Source organism: Vitis riparia, chromosome 12 (genome assembly GCF_004353265.1).
Source record: "Vitis riparia cultivar Riparia Gloire de Montpellier isolate 1030 chromosome 12, EGFV_Vit.rip_1.0, whole genome shotgun sequence".
In the NCBI taxonomy this organism is placed as follows: Eukaryota; Viridiplantae; Streptophyta; class Magnoliopsida; order Vitales; family Vitaceae; genus Vitis; species Vitis riparia.
The window spans coordinates 18,467,710-18,489,042 of NC_048442.1; the positions used below are offsets into that span (position 1 = coordinate 18,467,710).

Below are 21,333 nucleotides of genomic sequence, written 5' to 3' on the forward strand. Positions count from 1 at the left end.
GACCCGCACCCAACTATATAGATATTGTTCGCTTTGGGCCCAAAGGGGTCTTCACGGCTTTAAAACGCGTCTACTTGGTTAAGAGGAGTCTCTACATATATAGCACCAGGAACATTCTCCCCTATCCGATGTGGGACATCACAAACACCCCCCATGCAAACACAACGTCCTCGTTATGTCCCATGGGATTGCGGAAGCAAACAGACAAAGCCAAACAAACCCCCACACAGGGGTCGGGGATCGGCTCTGATACCATTTGTAACGACCCGCACCCAACCAAGTAGATGCGTTTTAAAGCCGTGAGGGCCCCTTTGGGCCCAAAACGGACAATATCTACATAGTTGGGTGCGGGTCGTTACAAATGGTATCAGAGCCGATCCCCGACCCCGATGTGGGGGTTTGTTTGGCTCCGTAAGGGGTGTTTGTCTGTTTGGCCCTGCAATCCCATGGGACACAACGAGGACGTTGTGTCTGCATGGGGGGGGGGGGGGTGTTTGTGATGTCCCACATCGGATAGGGGAGAATGTTCCTGGCGCTATATATGTAAAGACTCCTCTTAACCAAGTAGACGCGTTTTAAAGCCGTGAGGGCCCCCTTGGGCCCAAAGCGGACAATATCTGCACGGTTAGGTGCGGGTCGTTATTTGCGATGTCCCACATCGGATAGGGGAGGAAGTTCCTAGCGCTATATATGTAGAGGCTCCTCTTAACCAAGTAGACGCGTTTTAAATCCGTGAGGGCCCTCTTTGGGCTCAAAGCGAACAATATCTACATGGTTGGGTGCGGGTCGTTACAAATGGTATCAGAGTCGATCCCCGACCCTGGTGCGGGGGTTTGTTTGGCTTTGTCTGTTTGGCCCCGCAATCCCATGGGACACAACGAGGACGTTGTCTCTGCATGGGAGGGTATTTGTGATGTCCCACATCGGATAGGGGAGGAAGTTCCTGGCGCTATATATGTAGAGACTCCTCTTAACCAAGTAGACGCGTTTTAAATTCGTGAGGGCCCCCTTTGGGCCCAAAGCGAACAATATCTACATGGTTGGGTGCGGGTCGTTACAAATGTCTACATGGGGGGGTGTTTGTGATGTCCCACATCGGATAGGGGAGAATGTTCCTGACGCTATATATGTAGAGACTTCTCTTAACCAAGTAGACGCGTTTTAAAGCCGTGAGGGCCCCCTTGGGCCAAAAGCGGACAATATCTATATGGTTGGGTGCAGGTCGTTACAAATGGTATTAGAGCCGATCCCCGACCCCGGTGTGGGGGTTTGTTTGGCTTTGTTTGTTTGGCCCCGCAATCCCATGGGACACAACGAGGACGTTGTGTTTGCATGGGGGGGTGTTTGTGATGTCCCACATCGGATAGGGGAGAATATTCCTGACGCTATATATATAGAGACTCCTCTTAACCAAGTAGACGCGTTTTAAAGCCATGAGGACCCCCTTGGGCCAAAAGCGGACAATATCTACATGGTTGGGTGCGGGTCGTTACATGTTTCATAAAATTTAAAGAATTATTATTTTTAATTTTTTTTATTAAAATTATCCACCCTCTCTTTTGATATATGTATAAATTACAAATATTTTTTTATATAGTTATGAAGAAATTAGTTTTTATTTTATAGTTTGAGCAATATCTAGAAGCTTCGGAACTCGTTATAATTGGATACACATGAGATTGTTAAAACTATGAGTAAATGCAATTTTACACATCAAAATTAGCTCTTAATTGAAGTGATGCTAAAAAACATTACTAGAGAAGATATTTTAGGAAACAAAATGATACTATCTTTCATGTCTTGAATGTGCTCCTATAATAACAATATAAAAAATATAAAAACTTGTTTGTGGACTGTTTTTGAGAACACAAAAATATGAGAAACATGTTTAGAAACCAAAAATTATTTTATGTTTTCTATTATTAAAAACATACAAACAAGATATTTTCAAAGAATATTTTTTAATTATTTTAACTTGTTTTCTGAGAGCTATTTTAGAAAATAATTATACAAATATATACAATGATTGAAAATAAAATACTACATATAAAAATTATTTTTAAAACATATTTAAAAATATTAAAAACAATTTTTCAAACAAACTTTTATTTTACAAAAAATCAGAGAACAATTTTCAAAAAATATTTTTCAAAATTATTTTCTAAAAAAGTTACCAAAGAGACCCTAAATTTATAAAGTATTTTGGTTTAATTTCACATATTTTTATTGGAAAGAAAAAAACAAGTTTTTGTTGAAAAATCATCACTTTTGTCCAATTAATTTTGTTTCATTCTATATAATGAATGTCACTTCATTTCTTGAAAATTACTTTTAAAATTTTTAATTTGAGGCAATATTTTTTAAAATATATCAAAATTTTTTTATTATATATTTATAAATAAATCTCAAAGAGATCTTATATTTTATATAATAATAATTACTACTTTCTATTTTTTTTAAAAAAAGAAAATAAGCAACATATGCAAACGGATATTAAAAAAATTTATTTTCATTTATGTTATAAAGCATTTTAACTTACTTTTATTTATTTTCAGCAAAAAGTTTAAAAAACAAATAGCTCCATTTTAAAAACATGAATATGTAGATCTTGTTTAGAGATGTTTGCCATCAAGTTGCTGTGGTGTAGTGGTTATCACGTTAGTCTTACACACTAAAGGTCCCCAGTTCGATCCTGGGCAGCAACAATTCTCAAAAATGTTTTTCCCTCTTTTGGGAAAATTTACATTCTACCTCAAATTGACTTCCATTCCATTACAAGTTTTTTTTTTTTTTTTTTCATTCTACCTCAAATTGACTTTCATCCCACTAATTATGATACTCCCTGCAATTGTTCAAGCACTTTGTTATTCAATAGTGTCAATTGAACAAATTTGCATTTCATTCATTCTGATCCTTTCATTCTCATTAAGCAGTTTGCATGGCATGTGGAAATGCAACATCTACTAGGAATGGTTGTGGGCAAGTCTTTTTTTGTGTATGGCATGTGGAAAGGCAATATCTACTAGCCACTAGGAATGGTTATGGGCTGGTTTTCTTTGGGTAAGGCATGTGGAAAGGCTAAAGAAGCCTTCCACATTTGAAGAAGGCTAAAGAAGCTTATATCAAGAAGACATCTCACAAAATCTTCAAGAGAACCCCATGCATTCACTGTTCAAATATGTTAGCCCAGCAGAAAATTCTCATACTTCACATGAAAAAATATGAAACAGAGCAATAGATTCATCTCCTCAAAAGACAAAGAGACCATCTTGTATTTCTTTGATCAAACCCTCCACTACTCTCTTTTCAAAATTCAGTTCGGCTACAACAAGAGTGTTTAACCCAAAACAAGAAAAGCTAGAGGCAGAGGAGGGCATACATGAGCTTCTTGTTCGCTGACCTTTTCTGCTAGTCGGCATCGAAATCTAAGTACATTCTATAGGCATCTCTGTCTGAAGAGTAGTAGCTTTTGATCAGGTTATCAACTTGGAAACCATGTTTCTTGTAGAGACTCACTGCAGGAGTCCTTGAAGGATCCACATGAAGCGATATCCGGCGGATATTTCTAGTTTTGCATTTCTGAATTGCTGCTTCCAGCAGTGCTTCTCCATGGCCTTGCCTCCTGTAGTTCTCCTTCACTGATTTTTGTATTTGCATCAATGAGAATACCCACATAACAAGAAATCAGTTTTGTGGACAACAAGAGAACAACATTGTCAAATTCTTCGAGAATTTAACCCAATGGGCAATTCTGCAACTGCCCAATCAATCTTGTATGCATGACAAAGAACAAGAAAATGAGAGAATTTTCTGGTTAATCACAGAAACAATGTCTAGTATAATGTTTCAGTCTCAGAGAGAAACATGGAAAGGATGGGAAAAATACTGGAAATTACTTAAAAATGGATTCCTTTCTCAAGCTATTTTCAGTTTTCCCCCTTTTTCTCTGGGTCCAAACAGAGTGTAGTTTCCCGGATTATTTCCAAATTATTTTCCATCAATCAAAAGCAGTCCAAATTCATCCCACAAATTTCCTTAACTCTCAAAATTTTCCTAAGACTATAAACAATTCCCAAATTATTTCTAAAAACCCTAATTTATTTTGAGCAACGATGGAATCACAACTGACAACCCATCACCACTATGTCATAAATCCACTCCCACCATCAACAGAGTCAAAACCTTTCAGCAAAGAAAATATCATCAAAACCAAACAACCACCTTTAAACCCATGAAACAAATAGAAACAGGCGAAAAATCACAAAAAAATCAGAGCATTCCCACAAAACCTCGAAGAAAAGAAGATGGGCTTTGCTCAAAACCTGCGAGTTTCGTGATGGAAGCAAGCAAGGAAGAGGGCCATGAGTACATGACGTATCCTGCAACTTCTCCATCAGCAAGCTGAATATAGAGCAAGCCAGAGTTGTTTTTCCTCAGTTCTTCATCAAATGATCTAGCGAGTGATTCGTGTTTAGGGAATATTTTCTTCTCCAATCTCACAATGTCTTCCACCACCTTAGCCCAGTTGGTAGAGTTTCTATGGAGCTCCAGTACCACACTATTCGACATCGGGACGATGACCCTGTTGCCCAACGGAGAATCTCCAGCAACAAGGTTCTGTTTGGCACCATATAGGAAGTTTTTATTTTCCTTGTTTTTGTATTTTTCCTTTTCATTTTTTTTAAAATCAAAACAACCAAGCCATAAACATTTTTTCTACATTATGTTTAGTAATTAAATTGTTTTTATTAACTATTTAAAAAAAATTACAATTCATTTTAAAAATATTTTTTAAAATATGATAGTTAAAAATTATTTCCAAATTTACTATATTTATTCGGACTTGAAAATTTGTGGTGGAGTTGTAAGCTCAGAATTGCTCTTTACCATGGAACCATCCCCATCTATCAATTAAGAGTAGCAAAGTTTGATATGATTCATGAACATGATGTAAACTTAACATGCTTTTTGTGGGTTTGAGTTGAGTACAAGTGGGTTTAAATTCAGTATAAGTAGGTTTAAATCAAATTCGTGTTGATTTACATAATCCATTTAATAAATAGATAAGTTTTGAGTTAAATTGCATAATACAAATTTGATCTGAATTGACCTATCTAATAATCTTGCTATTAACTTAATTATATTTTTAAACCATTTTACTCATACTTGATTCATTTTAAATTTATTTTTACATAAATGGGTCAATTAAGTCGTAGATATGTTTGGTTGAGATATTAATCATATAAACATCTACAAGATCTAACTCAACTTAATTATTAAATATGAAGATTTGATCATGAAATGAGTTAAATAGGTTACACAACGTGTTATCTGTCTAATAATTAGACAGTATTTAAGTTTATATTTTTAACTTGATTATTATTTGTGTCGGGGTTAGGTTGAACTATATTGTAGAATATCTAGGTTTTGACACACGCAGACACAACCCACTAATACATTGCCAGCCCTACAATCAATCAATCATCCATCCAAAAAACTACACAATCACTATGATGGAACTCCAAGGATTATATAAATATAAACACAGTTTCATAATACACAATCAACCACTTCAACACACCTGTTACAGTGGTCAATAAGATTATTTAGTAGTCCTAATAGCGAAGCTTCAACAAACCAGTTGAAGTTATGGCTAACATCATCCACAACAGCCCTGATAATATATGATGAAAGTAGCTCTTCAACAGCAGTTGAAGTTGTTGCTAACATCACTTATTCACAGATAATACAGGAAAGTTGCAATCTATGCAATCTACTCTTCCACATCAGTATCCATATAGCTCCCAATGGCAATTATCATCAGATGGAAGGGATAGTAGGAAAGGTGCCGGACAATGAGGGAGTTCGATGAAGGTAAGGCGCAGAGTGGTATGAGGAGTGTCAGCAGTGTGGCAAGGAAGATGAAGCTCATCAGCGTAACAATGTCAGCCAGCCAACTGAGTTTGCTCACCACTAGGCATACCCCTGCCATGAATGCCATGGACATCATCGCCAGTGCCAGCCCCAATACTGGCAATGCAAATTTGAGGGCGACAAGCACTGAACTAATGTCGCCTAATTGTGCCCATATGAGTGTAACAGCGACAATGATGGAGCTATACATAGCTATGGTGTCGCAGATCAAGAATGCATGAAACTTCTCTTTTGGTAGCATGGTTGCCATACCTTGGTCTGGGGCAGAGTTGTTATAACCACCAGGAATTGTGAAACCAGCAGTATAGGTTACAGTTGTAACAAGGGTTGCCACCAACAGAATTATGTTCACTTTCTCCTTATGGTTTTCCAATTTGGGTGGCTCTCCTCGAGTAAAGTTTTGTACTTTACTCTTGAGGAACTTTGGGCTTGGGGATCGTGGAGCACCAGCAACTCTTAGGGCCATCCATGTAAGCCGCTACATAGTAGAAAAATATCAGGTTATACACCAGCAAATACATCTCACCAAAAGTTAACCATTGTTCATTGAAAGTCAAGTACCATACTACCATCAGCATAAAATAATTTAAAAGTTTATATTCTTTAAAAATATGTTTTTTGTTTTCAAATAATATGATAAATATAAACAAGTAAAATGAGATGATTAGCCCCTAACAAATAGTTTGTAAAGCACACCTTGCGAAAAGAAACCGTTGTGTCCATGTACTCATCAGCAATGTCAAGTGCTGTCAACCCTCCATTGTTCTCTACCTCTAGGTTAACTCTCTTATCCAATGTTAGAGCTCTTACGACCTTTAGATGCTCAAAAATAGTGGCTAAATGTAAAGGTGTGTTTCCATCCTCATCTTTCTCATTTATAAGCTTCTCAAGCTCAGGCATTTTTTTAAGCATATAACTAACTGCTTCAGCTCTTCCACTCTTTGCTGCGACATGAAGGATATTCTGGCCTTTGCATGTGAGCAGCTCCATCAAATCGGGGCGATGCTGGAGCATCTCTTGAATTATGTGGAAATGACCTTTGATGGCTGCTATATGAATAGGAGAGAGGCCATCTTTGTCCCCTTGGTAAGCAGCGATACAATATTTGTCTAATAAGTAACTGATTCCTTCAACAAAACCAATAGATGCTGCATAGTGAAGAGGGTTCCTCCCTTCTTCACATCTTAAATTGAAGGATGATTGATCTCTTTCCCACATTATCTTGAGAACATCTAACGTCGCCCAAAACAAAAAAATGAAAACAAACAAACAAACAAAGAAGTGTGAACCATATTTAAGCAAATTTTTTGGTGATCACGGGACTGATGATAACACATTCAATGAAAATCTTGCCATGTGTGAGAACAAAATATATGGTAAAATATGCTCCTAAATCCAAATGATAATTAGAAATACTGTCAATTTATCATTGTCTTCACAAGTCACAATAGAAGCCTTCTTGTAAAGAAAAAAGGTCGATCAGCTACTAGAGGACCTATCTAAAAAAATCAGCTACTACAGATATATTTCTTTACTGCTAGATACTCATGTAATTAGAATAAGACAGTAATATTTCTGGACTATTCCTGATCTCTTCTTGATGGGCAGCCACACCTAAGGAAATCCATGGAAGAAGATTACAATGGACACACTAATTCAAACATGGAAGCACAAGAATATCACCAATTAATTAAGCAAGAAATAGTTGAGGTCTTCCAACTTCCAGAAAAATGAGAATGCTCTTATGTGCCATGATATCATTACCTTTTAATGGTGACAATTGGATGCAATATAGTTTGGGTAAAGTTTTCTGATTCACAGGTGCAGAGAATTGGGTGGTTTATAGTAGTTGCAGGGCTTTTTGTAGGAAAAAACTAAGAAGTGTGAAAGTGCAGTCACTTAAAAATTTCCAATCCAAGTGCAGACTCTTGGAAGTCTGAAATTGAAAGACAAGCATACCAATAAAGGGAAAAAAAAGGGAGATTAGAGGAGAGAATTTCGTTTACCTATGTTCTTCCCAAGAATGGCAGCTTTCACAGATGGTTTGTTCTCGAGCTCTCCTTCAATGCTGTAGTTTCCTGCAGGATTTTCCATTATAAACCTAACAAGATTTGCATATCCTGCTTCTGCGGCCAAATATAACAAAGATTTTCCTTCCTTATTGACAGAACAAGACATATTTCTGTCTTTGTTAATTATATTCCAGGCCACCTCTTCATGACGATGTTGCAATGCCTCATGCAATGCGGTATTACCCGTCTCATTCTTCACACCCAAAACCCCCTCTGTTGAATTAATCAACAAATTCACTAGCAGTGAATTGCCAGCTATGGCTGCAATGTGAAGTGCAGTGTCACCTCTGCAATTTCTTTCCATGACAAGAAAGGGCAAGTCCTTACAAATGAGTTTGACAATCTCGTCATGTCCAAAGATCGTTGCTAGGTGAAGAACTGTGTTCTTCTGAGGGGTCACTTGGATACAAGTTGCAGCAGGTACACCAGCGTGTCTATTGTCTGGTTCTTGTTCCACGGCTTTTATGAATTCAAGAATGTCTCCTCGTATCGTAGCACTGTACAAATCAGGATCCATAGAACTAGCTGTCACATAGTCCTCCAACAATTTGGCATCCTTATGCTCAGAGATTGGCAAGATGGCTTGCTTCTTGGGTTGTTTTTGCCTTTGTTTCCCCGTCTTCCATCTTTCTCCCCTCCCCTGCTTTCTTAGCCTCTCAAAATTCATCATTAAATCGTCTTGTCTCATAATATCTCCTATTGTAGTTGACTTGCCTAATCAAATCCGTTAGCTGTGCTTGTATTTATGTTGGTTTAAGAAGTTTAAAAGAAAAAAGAAATAATGGCAACAAAGAAACCAGTCCGATACTTCATCGCAAAGGATAGGTCATACAGAGGAAGAGAACATGCACATCAATACCAAATTATATATACTAATTCTAATCCTATGATGATTGTTTATACAATATAACCAGCATTTTTGACAATTCAAAATCTTGAAAAGGCACTAAGTCAAAAAAGGAAAATAAAAATAATAAAAATCTTAATATGATACCCTTAACCAACCCACTTACCAAGACTAGGAAGAAACAACTATTCTTTGAATTCAACTAAAAGAAGAAGAAAGCACACAATACATACCTAGATTAAAAAAGAAAGACTTAGGTGATGTTTGTTTTTTTTACTTAATTCTAAATAGAACCTTAATGTTTAATAGTGTTAAATATTAGGTTATTTGTTTTTGTAGTATTTTTTTCTATTAAGTATTAAAAAGTAAAAAAAACTAATATATTATTTTTTCTATTTAGAAAAAGCTACATATTTTAATTTTTTTTATTTAGTAAAAAGTTTATAATAAGTCATGAAAAAGTAGAAAAATAAACAACATAAATTCTAAAATTAAATTACTTTAAACAAAAAGCCAAAAAAACAAACATCACCTTAAACATGAACCCCACTCGAGTCCTTTCAAGGTAACAACCCCTGTGACCAAGTTAGTCAGACCCAATTTAAAATGAGTTCATATATCATTATTCCACTGCCGGCCATCTTGGGATGGAAGTAAGGGCCAAGTCAATATGTGAGAGAAGAACCTATGCATTACATACATATGATAAGTTGAATAAAAAATTTGATACTCAAAAGAAATTCATTTGATAGTCCAACTTACATCACATAGGACTTCCAGCAGACACGGAATGGATATGAAGCGTTTGAATCATACAGGTTAGATTTTGAGACCAAGCGTTTGACATTTTCTAAGAAAATGTTTGAGAAGCTCAAGGAATCCACTTCTCTCTTTTCCAAACTCACTGGGAACATCTTGGAACCTATTTGGAAGCATCAACACCAATCCCAGAAACTACAAAGTTTGATCATTTTGGTTTATAAAATTATTTTAATCAGTTGTGAAGTTCTGTGGGTTTGAGTCTTTGAGCGGGTTTGAACGTTATGTCCGTCAAATCCGTCATCAATACGTCCGACTATCATCAAACTCAACTTAGGGTTTACTACAATATGACTTACCAAACAAAGGGTTGATTTTACCGTCCATCAAATATATAAATCATGTTATGTTATTAATTAAGATGAGGGACTGTTTGCCACGCGGTAAAACAGGAATGGAAATGAAGATCTCCATTATTTTCTCATTTATTTCTATATTTAGATAACTTAAATGATTATAAGAATTAAATTAGTTGTTTCTAAAAATAATTTTTATTTTTATTTTGTAAAAATCACAAATTATAAATTTAATTTATATAATATAAGTTAAATTTAATTTGTGTCTTATTAAAAATAAAAAGAATTTTTTAATCATAAATAAATTCAAAATAAATAATTTTTAATAAAATATGAATATTAATAAAATAATAAAATATAATGAAAAATAAAATTGTGCATAGACTAGAGATTAATATAGTCATTTTTCAACCAATTTTTGGTTCTAGTGTTAACTCCAACAATATTTTATTTTCAAATTATTTTTTAAAAATTATTAAACTCCTTAATTTTTAAAAATACTTTGGAACTCAAAAGCCAATAATTTTTTTTTCAAAATTAAAACCTTTTCCCCTTCCCAATGAATCGTAACGTAGAAGATGTAACCTGGATTTGAAAATAAAACTTTACCCAAAATTCTCATATGAATAATAATTAAGAAAGTTTAAAAAATGCAATTGAAAATTCAAATTTCAATAAATAAATTAAATTGAACCTATTAATAACAAATTCACATTATTTATGTATGAATAGAGTATTTATTGAAATATATATAGAACTACCTAATTATAGATCCAAAAACCATAGATTTATATAAGAAATGGTCATGTACAACACCATCAATATATTGAAGTTCTGATCACACTAAGCATTTATACATAACATACTTTGTCTACCAAGTGATTGAGATAATGCTGAAAGAAGCAACAAACATAGGGGAAGATGGAGCTAGCAGACATCATCAACAGGGCGAGCTAATCTTCTCGTTTCATTTCGGGGCTTTTAGATGCCCATACCAATATAAGAAACGGATAATAGGAGATGTGCCTAAGGATACGATTAGTAGACTTATTTGGGAGGAAAAGTAAAAAAAAGGATACTAGGAGACCGACAAGGCAGATGATTCCAATAATGACGACAACAATTGCAAGCCAATGAAGATTACTGACCACCAGGTAAACACCTGCCATGAAGCCTAAGGACATCGCAGTAAGGGCCAACCCCAACAATGGCAATGCAAATCTGAGGGCAGTATCCATCAAATTGAGATCACCTAACTGTGCCCAGATGAGGATGATTGCCGCGAGGATGGAGGTATACATACCAGTGGTATTGCAGATGACGAACATATGGAACATATTTCTCATCAGCAAGGCAGCCATGCCGACATTTGGGTCAGAGCTGTTGTAGCCACCTGGCATGGTAAAACCAGCAGCAAATGTCACTGTGGCAACAAGGGTCGAAACCAACAAAAGAGTGTTTACCCTGTCCTTGTACTTGTCCGTATTAGGTGATTCAGAGTCCTGTCTACAACGTCTACAACGTCTACTGGGTGGGAACTTTGAATTTCCCGCTGGTCGTGCACCAGCAGATTTGAGTGCTGTCCAAATTAGTGCCTGCGTGGTACAGAAAAATATGTTGCTGTTAATGTAATCGTGAGAAAGAAAGAACATAAAATGTATGTGTCGTAATAATAACTATGGAAATTAAAAGTAGACTATAATTCCATGAGTTGGGTTTCGTAATATTTTGTTGGGAAGTCATTCTCTTTTCCCTGTAAATTCAATGAACACCCACTAGAAGTATGAAATTAAGCAATGTGAAGCAGCAAGAGAGCAACCACAAGCGCACATGATATAGCAGTTCTCTACACTGAAAACTTTTTAGTATGATGCAAAAAATTATTCCCATAAGTCTTTGCCGACATCAAGAGTATATGCACTTGCTGGAGAAACTTAGCCTAGCCTTGGTTGAGTCGCTCTAATCTTGGTGAGGGTGGTGGTGATTGAGTTAGGCTCCATAATTTTCTTGACTTTTAGGATATCATGGGCTCAAATTGCCTTCAACCAGGGGTGAGTGGCTCGAGTTGAAGTGTTGATCTAGTTCTTATTAATATTAGTCGGTCCTTCTAGGAAAGGAAAACGAACTATGTTGTCCTGATCGATCCTTTTAATAATTTAATTGCATGCATGTATCTAAGAAGGAAAATGCCATAGCACTGTAACAATGCATGGATGAGGCATTCTAATTTCCTACTCATGGCATGCAGTTGAATAGTGAAACTACTAGTAGTACCCATCATTTAGAAAACAAGATGCAAATCATCATATAGAGATACCTGGTGAAATGTAGTTGGATGCTTCACTGATAATACAATGTCCAAAGCAGTCTGGCCTCCATCATTCACAAGATTCACATCAACTCTTTTATCCCATGTTAAAGAGCTTACGACCTTAGGATGTCCATGCATGGTTGCCAAATGCAGTGGCGTGTTTCCAACATTATCCTTCTCATTTATAAAGTTCTCAAGCCTTTCTTCTTTGAGCACAAAATTGACTACATTGTCTTTACCATACTTGGCTGCCACATGAAGAATGTTCTCACCGCGTTTGCTTAGTAACTCTATTGAGTCAGAGGAGACCTGGAGCAACTTTTTGACAATGTCCACATTGCCTCTCATTGATGCAACATGGATGGGACAGAAGCCATCAGAGTCCGTTTGATATGGATCCAAGTTAGATTGGTCTAACAGCATTTGAACTCCTTCGAGATATCCAATGGATGCTGCACAATGAAGTGGAGTCCTACCATCTTTGTCTTTTTGGTGGACCAGCTTCATGGCCAGTATTTTTTCCAACATCTCTGTCATTTTTTCATCATATATAAAAGAAAAATTTTGTATGAATGTTTCAAACAACCTTTTTCTAATAAATATATTATTATATGAGTGCAAGTCACTAATAATTAAAATTACATAAAAAATATGAACATATAAAAAATAAAATTAAGATAAATTCATAGTAAATTAGTAATTGCTATTTTTCTTTGGGAAGGGTTCAATTATTAGATAATGAAAACAAGGAAGGAAAAATTAATATAAAAATAGAAAAGATAGTTTTTTTTCAATTGATTATTTTATTATCTGTAATTCAACAAAACAGTATCAATTTGGTGGGAGGTTGTACCACATGGGGTGCCCATCCTTTGAAAAGCTTCCTTTAATTATAAGTTCCCTCCTTGGATTTTAAAAATTCTGTAAAGTTTGTTATTTGCCTTATCATCCTCTTAATTAGGAATTGAAATGGGATGGGCTCGGGATGGTCACCTCTATCCCAGCCCCGATCTCATTTATTCAAAATATTTCTTAGTCCCATCCCATTGAAAAAAATTTAAACGTCCTCATACATGTCACACCCCATTTGGCTCCATTTAATTTTTTGAAAAAAATCTCAAACTCATTTCAAATTCCATTTATTTAAATTTTAAACTCAATTGAGTGATTTTTGTAAAAACCTGTCTCATTCTCATCCCTACTCTTACTAATATTGCAATAGCTAAATGGAAAAAAATAGAAAATCATCACATCATTTATAATTTGTGTTTCTTTCAAATGTGTATGATATATTCTACTTCATCACATCTATAAGAAACATAAAACATAAAGAAAAAAAAGGGAAAAGAAAAATCCTAACTCTAACCTTAAGCTAGAAATCAAATCTTAAATGATCACTTGAAGTCAATCCCAAACTATACAGACAATTGCTCTTCCCTCTTACGGCCCCTTTTACCCCCTCTATTTAAACCATCCCATATGCACACAACGAAGCCATATGTAACTGCAATTTTTTTTTTTTTTTTTTTTATAGTTAATTTTAATTTTTTTGTGATTTAGAAAAGAAAATAAAGAATTAATTAGGAGTGGAGTTTTGAAGAAGAATAAGAAGATGACAAAATAGGATTAGGATTTTGAAAACAAAGATGAAGAATATTTACAACGACGGAGTTTGGGTTGGGAAAGAAGATTTATAAATATTATGGATCTCCCATAAATTAATAAATTTTTTTGAATTTTTAGGAACAAGGAATATTGAAGCAAAAGCTGAGAAAAGCCCAGTAGACTTCTTCTATGGTTAGAAGCAACAGATTATTTAAGCCCCAACATCATTGCAAACAATGCTTTTTAAGTTTGAAGAGGAAGAAGAAAATTTAATAGAGAGAGGAGGCGGGAAATACCCTTATTCTTTCCCATAATGGCGCCATGGACTGCTTTGCGGTCTCTGTTCTTCATGCGCTCCTCAACTTCAGAGTTTCCTATAGCCTCTACGACATGGAAGTAGTGTGATTCTGCAGCTAGATACAATGGTGACTTTCCCTCCTCATTCGGATAATAAGCCACTTGGGGATCTGCCTTAATAAGGATTTCCACCACATCTTCTTGTTTGCAACGGTTTATCAGTGCCTCATGCAACACTGTATTTCCTTCTTTGTTACCAATTCCCAGCAATGAAGGCTCAGCCTTCTCTACATCTTGGGATGCGCCACTTCCAGAAGGGCATGAATCCATGACAATCTTAACGAAAGATAAATTCCTTTTTCTAGCAGCAATATGAAGTGCCGTGTCGCCTTTGGAGTTTTTATTTTTGATAAGATCTGGACACTCTTTCACGATGTACTTGGCAAGATCATGGTGTCCAAAATTTGCTGCTATGTGGAGGCATGTGTTTTTCCGGGGACTAACTTGGCAGAGAATTTCTGAGTGTTGAAGGTCCTGTTCGGAGGATATCGAGCCTAAAATTTTAATAAAGCCATCAACATTTCCTTGGGTCGCTTGCGCGTGCATGCGGCGGTCCATCAATTTCTTATGCTCCGCATCTTCATCTTCAACATGAGTTTCGCTGTCTATTTCCATGTTCGCATCTGGGAAGATTGGCATGTGCGGCGGTACACGGTATTTTTCCATTGTCACATATGAGCTGATGTCTATTTCCATTGCCCTGTCTATTTCCTTGTTCTCATTTGCGGAGATTGGCTTGCGTGCTAGCCTGGCTTCTCGCACCCACGGCGGTCCACGGTATCCTTCCATTTTCAAATATGAGCTGATGTCTATTTCCATCTTATTATCTGCAAAGATTGGCGAGGTTTCTGGCACCCACACCTCAGGCGGTACAGGGTTTTCTTCCATTGTCGAATCTGAGCTGATCAGTGTCGAATCTGCCCTCCACTTCTTACTTGTTACCTTGTCTTTTTTCATGTTTGAATCTGCGCCGAGTGCCATGCCCAACTGATCTACTAGATCCCTCTCCTTAGCCCTGTTTGATTGATCGGAGAATCCCAACCTCTCACCTACACACAAATCATCTTCATCTTGATCAAGCGTCCCCTTCTCTCTTTCACTGCTCGCTTCTGCGGTGATCGCCAACCGTTTTGCCCTCTTCTTAGCTGTTACGCTGTCTTCTTTCATGTTCGAATCTGCGCCGAGTGCCATGCCCAACTCTACTGGATCCCTCTCCTCAGCCATGTTTAATTGATCGGGGAATCCCAACTTCTCACCTACACACAAACATAAGTTTTAGAGGAGGAGGAGTCTCCTTCCCTTCTATGCATCCATCCTATATCTCAAATGATTCCGGTAAGAGAATCTGTAGAACCCCTTATTTTGTTCCAGGTGGCATGACATGGCATGGCCTACTTCCTTGGAGTGTACATAATAAATATGGTTTAACATATCAACTAGATGATGATTCAAATTATTTTTTAGTGATATGAATTAAATGAATAATGACTAATCTGCCGACCAATTATGGGTCACCATTGAAAATGAATATATAAGAAGGAAATGGGATATTATTATATAAAAATAAAATATAAGTGTGAAAAATTAAATTCATTGTCAACATCAAAAATAAAAAATAGAATAAATTTTTTTGAAATGAATATACGACCACACGATAGCTTCGTATTGATTGTCTTAATGAAAAGTGACTTTTGAGTAACAAATAAAAAGTTTTAAATGTCGTTAGCATGTTAGATAGATGAGGATGCAACTTTAGTCTTTGAGTGATATAAATTCAATGAACAATAACTAACACACCAACCAATTATGGGTCCCATTTAAGGATTAATACAAAAGAGAGAGACGAAATATAATAATATAAAAATAAGATATAAGTGCAAAAGAAAAAAAAAAAGGGAAAAATATTGAGACAGAAGTATGACACATGATGACTTTGTATTGATTGTCTTATTGAAAAATTTTAAATATTGTTAGCATGTTATTGACACGTGTGCCTGATAAGGATATTGCAACTAAACTTGGTGGCATTATGAATTTAATAGACAATGACTAACCGACCAACCAATTAAGGTTACATTTGGAAATTAATATGAAAGCAAGAAATGGAATATAATTATATATATATATATATATATATATATATATATATATATATATATATATATAAAGAGATAAAAGGGCAAAAAAAAAAAAAAAAAAAACCCTTAATTCATTGTCAACATAAAAAATAAAATTTGAAATGATTATATGACAATAAAATGGCTTTGTATTGATTCTTCTACTAAAATCTGGCTTTTGAGTGGTTGATGAAAAACTTGTAATGTTGTTAGCATGTTAATTGGATGAGGATGCAACTTGTTTCTTAGTAATATAAATTCAATGATAAAACGACTTAAAGGTGTGAATTAGATCCAAAATGTCACACGTTGATAATTGGATCAGTCTAAACCATTGATAATAACTAAACCATCAACCAATTATGGGCCGCATTTGAAAATTAATACAAAAGAATAAATGGAGTACAATTATATAAAAATAAGATATTAGCGCAAAAAATTAAATTCATTGTCAACTTAAAGAAAAGTTGAGACAAATATATAACTATACAATGACTTTGTATAGGTTGCCTCACTAAAATGTGGTTTTTGAGTGATAGATAAAAAGATTTACATGTTGTTACCATGTTAGCGGGATGAGGAGGTAATTTGCTTTTTTAATACTACGAAGTCTCTAACCCTCCAACCAATTATGAGTTGCATTTAAAAATTAATATGAAAAATAAAATAAATATAATATAATTATATAAAAATAAGATACAATGATAAAAAGTTAAATTCACTATCAACATGAAAAAAAAAAGTGACGAATATATGACTACATAATAACTTTGTATTAATTGTCTTGTTAAAAGATAACTTTTGAATGACAAATACAAATCTTGTAAATAAATTGGATAAGGAGAGGATATGATATCCTAAAATATGCCTATTATATATTATTCAACCCACCAAACATAAGGTAAATCACTATGACATAGAACAAAGGAATCAAAACTCTCATAAAGTGGAATTTGATTTCTATACTAATAAAATTTTTATTCATATTCTCATTCTATAAAACAATTAATCCAAATATATTAATAAATCAAAATTATACTAATTTTCATTTCACTTTTCTATTTCAGAATTTTAAAATATGAACTAAATGGTATGCACATGACACGATGAGGATAGAACCATTGTTGGTAGATGAGGTGTATAAATGTTTACTTCTATGAATTCAATGGATAGTGACTAACCACCAACCAATCATGAACCACATTTCTTAAAAGGAAAATTATGAATACGTTTGGAATTTAATATAAAATATTATTTTTGAGAACTTATTTAAAAAATAGAGTTTTTTAAGAACATATTTTAATTATTTTTATTTGTTTTAAAAATTAGTTATATAAATATGAAAAAAAATAATAATAATAAAGTACTGTAAATAAAAATTATTTTTTTTAAAAAATAGGTTGAACACATTTAAGTTCCAAACATACTTTTCTTATGGAAAACATCTAACAACAAATGGTTCATTCACATTTTTCCTTTATATAATAGATTCATTGCTATGAAAGAGATCTCCTAGCGTCATGGCTTTTATTTCATTTTTCTCACCCACTATACAAACTCCTCTTGCTAAATGGTCATTTATTTATTAAACATTTTTTTTAAACATTTTTTTACATATTAATAGCAAATTTTCTATAAAAAAATAACTAATAATATATTAAACTTTCTAATAACGAATTATAGTATTTTAAAAATAGCCACATAAACCTTAATTTATTTTAAAATGAATATCAATATTATATAAATTCTAAGTGATCAATACAAAATAAATAAATAATACACAGATAATATTCATAAAATATGAAACTAACATTATAATAAAAATAAAAATCATATTTTTTAAAAAAAATAAAATGATATAGTGGATATTATAAAATATGAATACTGATATTTTAATAATGTCAAGCTATAGATATATTTTTAAAATGAATGATAATATTTTAGAAAATGTTAATAGTTAATATTGTTTTTTAAATAAATTATGAATTTACTCTTTCTAGTTATATAAATAATTTAGTTTTTTTTAATACACATACATTTGGGATATTTTAAACTATTTTGGTTGAAAATTTGAAATTAATTGAGTCGATTTTTAAGTTCTAAATTATTTAAAAAAAAATCATTAGACTTGCTAATCAATCTAGTGCATTATCATTTTATTTGAAACTCATTTACATAATAAGAAAATTTTTAAAAGTATAATTGTACATAGGCGAGAAATTGATGTATTCATTTTCAAATAATTTTTGGTTCTACAATGATTATTTAGCTTCAAATTATTTTAAAAAATTATTAGGCTCCTTATGTAACAACCCCCATTTTATTGTTAGGGTAAAACCATACATTAGAGTAAAAGAAAAAAATAAATAAATTTAATAAGGTTGGAAGTGTCTTTTTGCATTAAAAACCTTAAACTTAAATAAAATTTTTTTGACTTCTCTATGTAGAAACCCTTTTACATAGAGATTAGAGAAAGATAAAAAAACATAAAGACAAAATAAGATTGAAGATTTGAAGGTTTAGAGTTTGAAAATTAGTTTTTCAGGTAGAATTTTAACCCTTAAATTAGTATTTTAGATTCGTTAATTAGTTTTAAACACTTAAATATTCTTTAAAAAATCTCAATAATATAATTTATTTATTTAAATTCTAAATAAAAAAGAGTGAAAATTTATGAATAAATGTTGATTTATTGATAGAGATAGGAAATTTTGAATTTTTTTTAGTAGATCTAAAACAATAATAAATAAATAATATATCTTAAATCTTCAATATATATTGTATGCTTAGGGTATTGAGAGAAAGAAAAAAAGGATTTATGGATTTGGGATGGTACCTATGTGACAACATAAAAGAAAAAAAGAAAAAAGGAATTTGGGTGTTTAAAAAACAATTAACTTTTGGTTCCTTGGCGAGTGTGTACAATGTGATTTTTGGAAATGTGTTGGAAAAAAAGAAAAGAAAAAGGAATGTAGCCATGAGTGTGGTTTGTGCAAGAAAGAAAAGAAATAAAATAAGAAAAAGATAAGTAAGAGTCCTACCTTTATTGGGAGAACGAGGAAAATATATATAATATTAATTAGGTGTTGAGAGTTGGGTGAAGCACAAGGTTAGTTGATGATATAATAATGCTAATGAGGATAGTTGTTAAGTTAATAAATAAATAAAATTTAATTAATGAAATAAAAATTATATTTTAATTAAATTAGTAATGTATCTTTATTTTTTAGAATCAAAATTGAGAAAAATGTTTTATATAAATTAGAAATTTATTAATTTTACTTAAATAAGGAATAAATTAATTAAATTATCATTGATACTCATAAATATTAATATTAATATATAAATTTTTAGGTTTATCAAATTTATAATTTTAGACAAATAGTTAATAGCAATAATTATTTTTCTTATGTTATTAGATGAAAAGTTGTTTATACATAATTAAATTCTTCAAGGATTCTAAGTATTTTTCCAAGTAAGGGAAATTAATACTGGTAAAAAAAATGATTTTCTTTTGATATGTTATATTTTATTTTTATGCATAAATCAAATATATTTGGCATGAAAAATATATTAAAACCTTTTCTTTTGTTTATAACAAAAATATGTGAAAATGTTATGTTTTTATAAGTTTGAATAAATAAAATAAAGTATTTGACTTTGGTTTGTTTGGCTATAGGTAACGGGATATATTAGTTGACTTTTTTGCCCTTATTAACTGGATATAATAGTTGACTTTTTACCCCTATCAACGAGATATAATAGTTGACATTTATATTTTGTGGTAAAGAATGTAATTAATTTGAACCACAACATCTAGAGGTTTGGTTAGATATTACTAATATTAGTAGTGTTTGATTTCATCTTACAAGAAATAAATTTGAGGCTAGTCACCAATTTGTAAAGTCTCACACCATTTGATATTTGATAACCAGAGTAAAAATATTTTGAATATATTTTATTTGAATTTAATATAAAATTATTTTGACATTAATATAAAAAATTTTTGTTGAAAAGTTTGAATGTATTAACATGTTTGAACTAAAAAGTTTTTATGAAAATGATTATACATTATATCTTCTATTTATAATCTTTATTAAAAATGTTTTATCCGTGAAACTATATTAATATTTCTTATTGGGTTTTAAGCTCATTTCCCTTCATTAACAATTTTCGATGAGTGATAGTTAGGATGAGATTTTGACATTATTAGGACTTTTGGTTTAAACTTTATTTTTTTGGATATTGTTTAAAAATTAGAATTTAATGATTGTTTTCTTGATTATTTATTTACTTTGTGAAAATCACAAAGTTCTAAGACCAGGGTTATGATTCTTTTGCAAGAATTAGACTTATAATTATTCTATATAATTATAGGAAATCCTAATACTCTCTTCTCCAAACTCACTGGGAACATCTAGAAAACTATTTGGAAGCACAAACACCAATCCCATAAAGTAAGAAGTTTAATTATTTCGCTTTATAAAATTATTTTAACCAATTCAAAGTTATGTGGGTTTGAGTTTTTTAGCGGGTTTGAACGTAATGTCCGTCAAATCCATCATCAATATGTTCGACTAGCATCAAACTCAACTTAAGATTAGGTTCAAAATTTCGAATCTATGTCAAACACGTGGGGAATTTAGGTTCTTAAGGTTTACTACAATATGAACAAAGAGTTGATTTTACTGTCTATAAAATATAATCATGTTATGAAATAAGATAAGGTTTTTAACCTCGCATCACATAATTAATTAGACATACTAGGTAGATGGTCCTCAATCATCACTTGCTTTGCATAGAAACAAGATCATGATCTTTGGCTATTCCTAGATGAATTTTGAGTAATCTTGAGTTTTTATGAGTCCAGACTCCAGCAAGGATGGCAACAGGACGGGTTTGGGGCGAGTCACCTTCATCCCAACTTCGCCTCGTTTATTCAAAATAATTCTCATCTCCATCTCATTTAAAAAAT

The 21,333-nt window shown here is 32.9% G+C and overlaps 3 protein-coding genes and 1 non-coding gene across 5 annotated transcripts; 1 reads left to right on the forward strand and 3 right to left on the reverse strand.

Annotated features, from left to right (window-relative positions):
• The first annotated feature begins 2,632 nt into the window (after positions 1–2,632).
• TRNAV-UAC lies at positions 2,633–2,705 on the forward strand. The gene has a single exon. It is a non-coding gene; the product is annotated as a tRNA-Val (tRNA).
• A 440-nt stretch (positions 2,706–3,145) lies between these two features.
• LOC117926367 (putative [ribosomal protein S18]-alanine N-acetyltransferase) lies at positions 3,146–4,615 on the reverse strand. 2 transcript variants are annotated; one of them, XM_034845458.1, is made up of 2 exons: positions 4,323–4,615; positions 3,146–3,638 (listed from the first exon to the last, which is right to left on the reverse strand). In XM_034845458.1, the coding sequence occupies exons 1-2, from the start codon at positions 4,567–4,569 to the stop codon at positions 3,409–3,411; spliced, it is 477 nt and encodes a 158-aa protein (XP_034701349.1). In that variant the 5' UTR covers positions 4,570–4,615; the 3' UTR covers positions 3,146–3,408. The 2 variants fall into 2 exon arrangements, with proteins under 2 accessions (XP_034701349.1, XP_034701348.1); XM_034845457.1 differs by having other exon boundaries at positions 4,290–4,615.
• Positions 4,616–5,773: 1,158 nt separating this feature from the next.
• On the reverse strand, positions 5,774–8,673 carry LOC117926065 (protein ACCELERATED CELL DEATH 6-like). Its single transcript, XM_034845149.1, has 3 exons — positions 7,941–8,673; positions 6,631–7,166; positions 5,774–6,412 (listed from the first exon to the last, which is right to left on the reverse strand). Exons 1-3 carry the CDS (start codon positions 8,671–8,673, stop codon positions 5,774–5,776), a joined length of 1,908 nt encoding a protein of 635 aa, XP_034701040.1.
• A 2,060-nt stretch (positions 8,674–10,733) lies between these two features.
• On the reverse strand, positions 10,734–15,561 carry LOC117927258 (protein ACCELERATED CELL DEATH 6-like). The gene is made up of 3 exons (XM_034846709.1): positions 14,181–15,561; positions 12,286–12,809; positions 10,734–11,563 (listed from the first exon to the last, which is right to left on the reverse strand). The coding sequence occupies exons 1-3, from the start codon at positions 15,463–15,465 to the stop codon at positions 10,922–10,924; spliced, it is 2,451 nt and encodes an 816-aa protein (XP_034702600.1). The 5' UTR covers positions 15,466–15,561; the 3' UTR covers positions 10,734–10,921.
• Between the last annotated feature and the right edge of the window lie 5,772 nt (positions 15,562–21,333).

Bases quoted from the DNA above. Each gene is read 5' to 3' on its own strand.
- LOC117926065 (XM_034845149.1), bottom strand. From the start codon at position 8,673: ATGAATTTTGAGAGGCTAAGAAAGCAGGGGAGGGGAGAAAGATGGAAG. The intron at 7,167-7,940 runs GTAAACGAAATT...GGGCGACGTTAG, and splicing joins CATTCTTGGGAAGAACATAG to ATGTTCTCAAGATAATGTGG. The intron at 6,413-6,630 runs GTGTGCTTTACA...TCTACTATGTAG, and splicing joins CAACGGTTTCTTTTCGCAAG to CGGCTTACATGGATGGCCCT.
- LOC117926367 (XM_034845457.1), bottom strand. From the start codon at position 4,569: ATGTCGAATAGTGTGGTACTGGAGCTCCATAGAAACTCTACCAACTGG. The intron at 3,639-4,289 runs GTTTTGTGGGAA...TACAAAAATCAG, and splicing joins CCCATCTTCTTTTCTTCGAG to TGAAGGAGAACTACAGGAGG.
- LOC117927258 (XM_034846709.1), bottom strand. From the start codon at position 15,465: ATGGCTGAGGAGAGGGATCCAGTAGAGTTGGGCATGGCACTCGGCGCA. The intron at 12,810-14,180 runs GTATTTCCCGCC...AAAAAATGACAG, and splicing joins CATTATGGGAAAGAATAAGG to AGATGTTGGAAAAAATACTG. The intron at 11,564-12,285 runs GTATCTCTATAT...TGTACCACGCAG, and splicing joins ATCCAACTACATTTCACCAG to GCACTAATTTGGACAGCACT.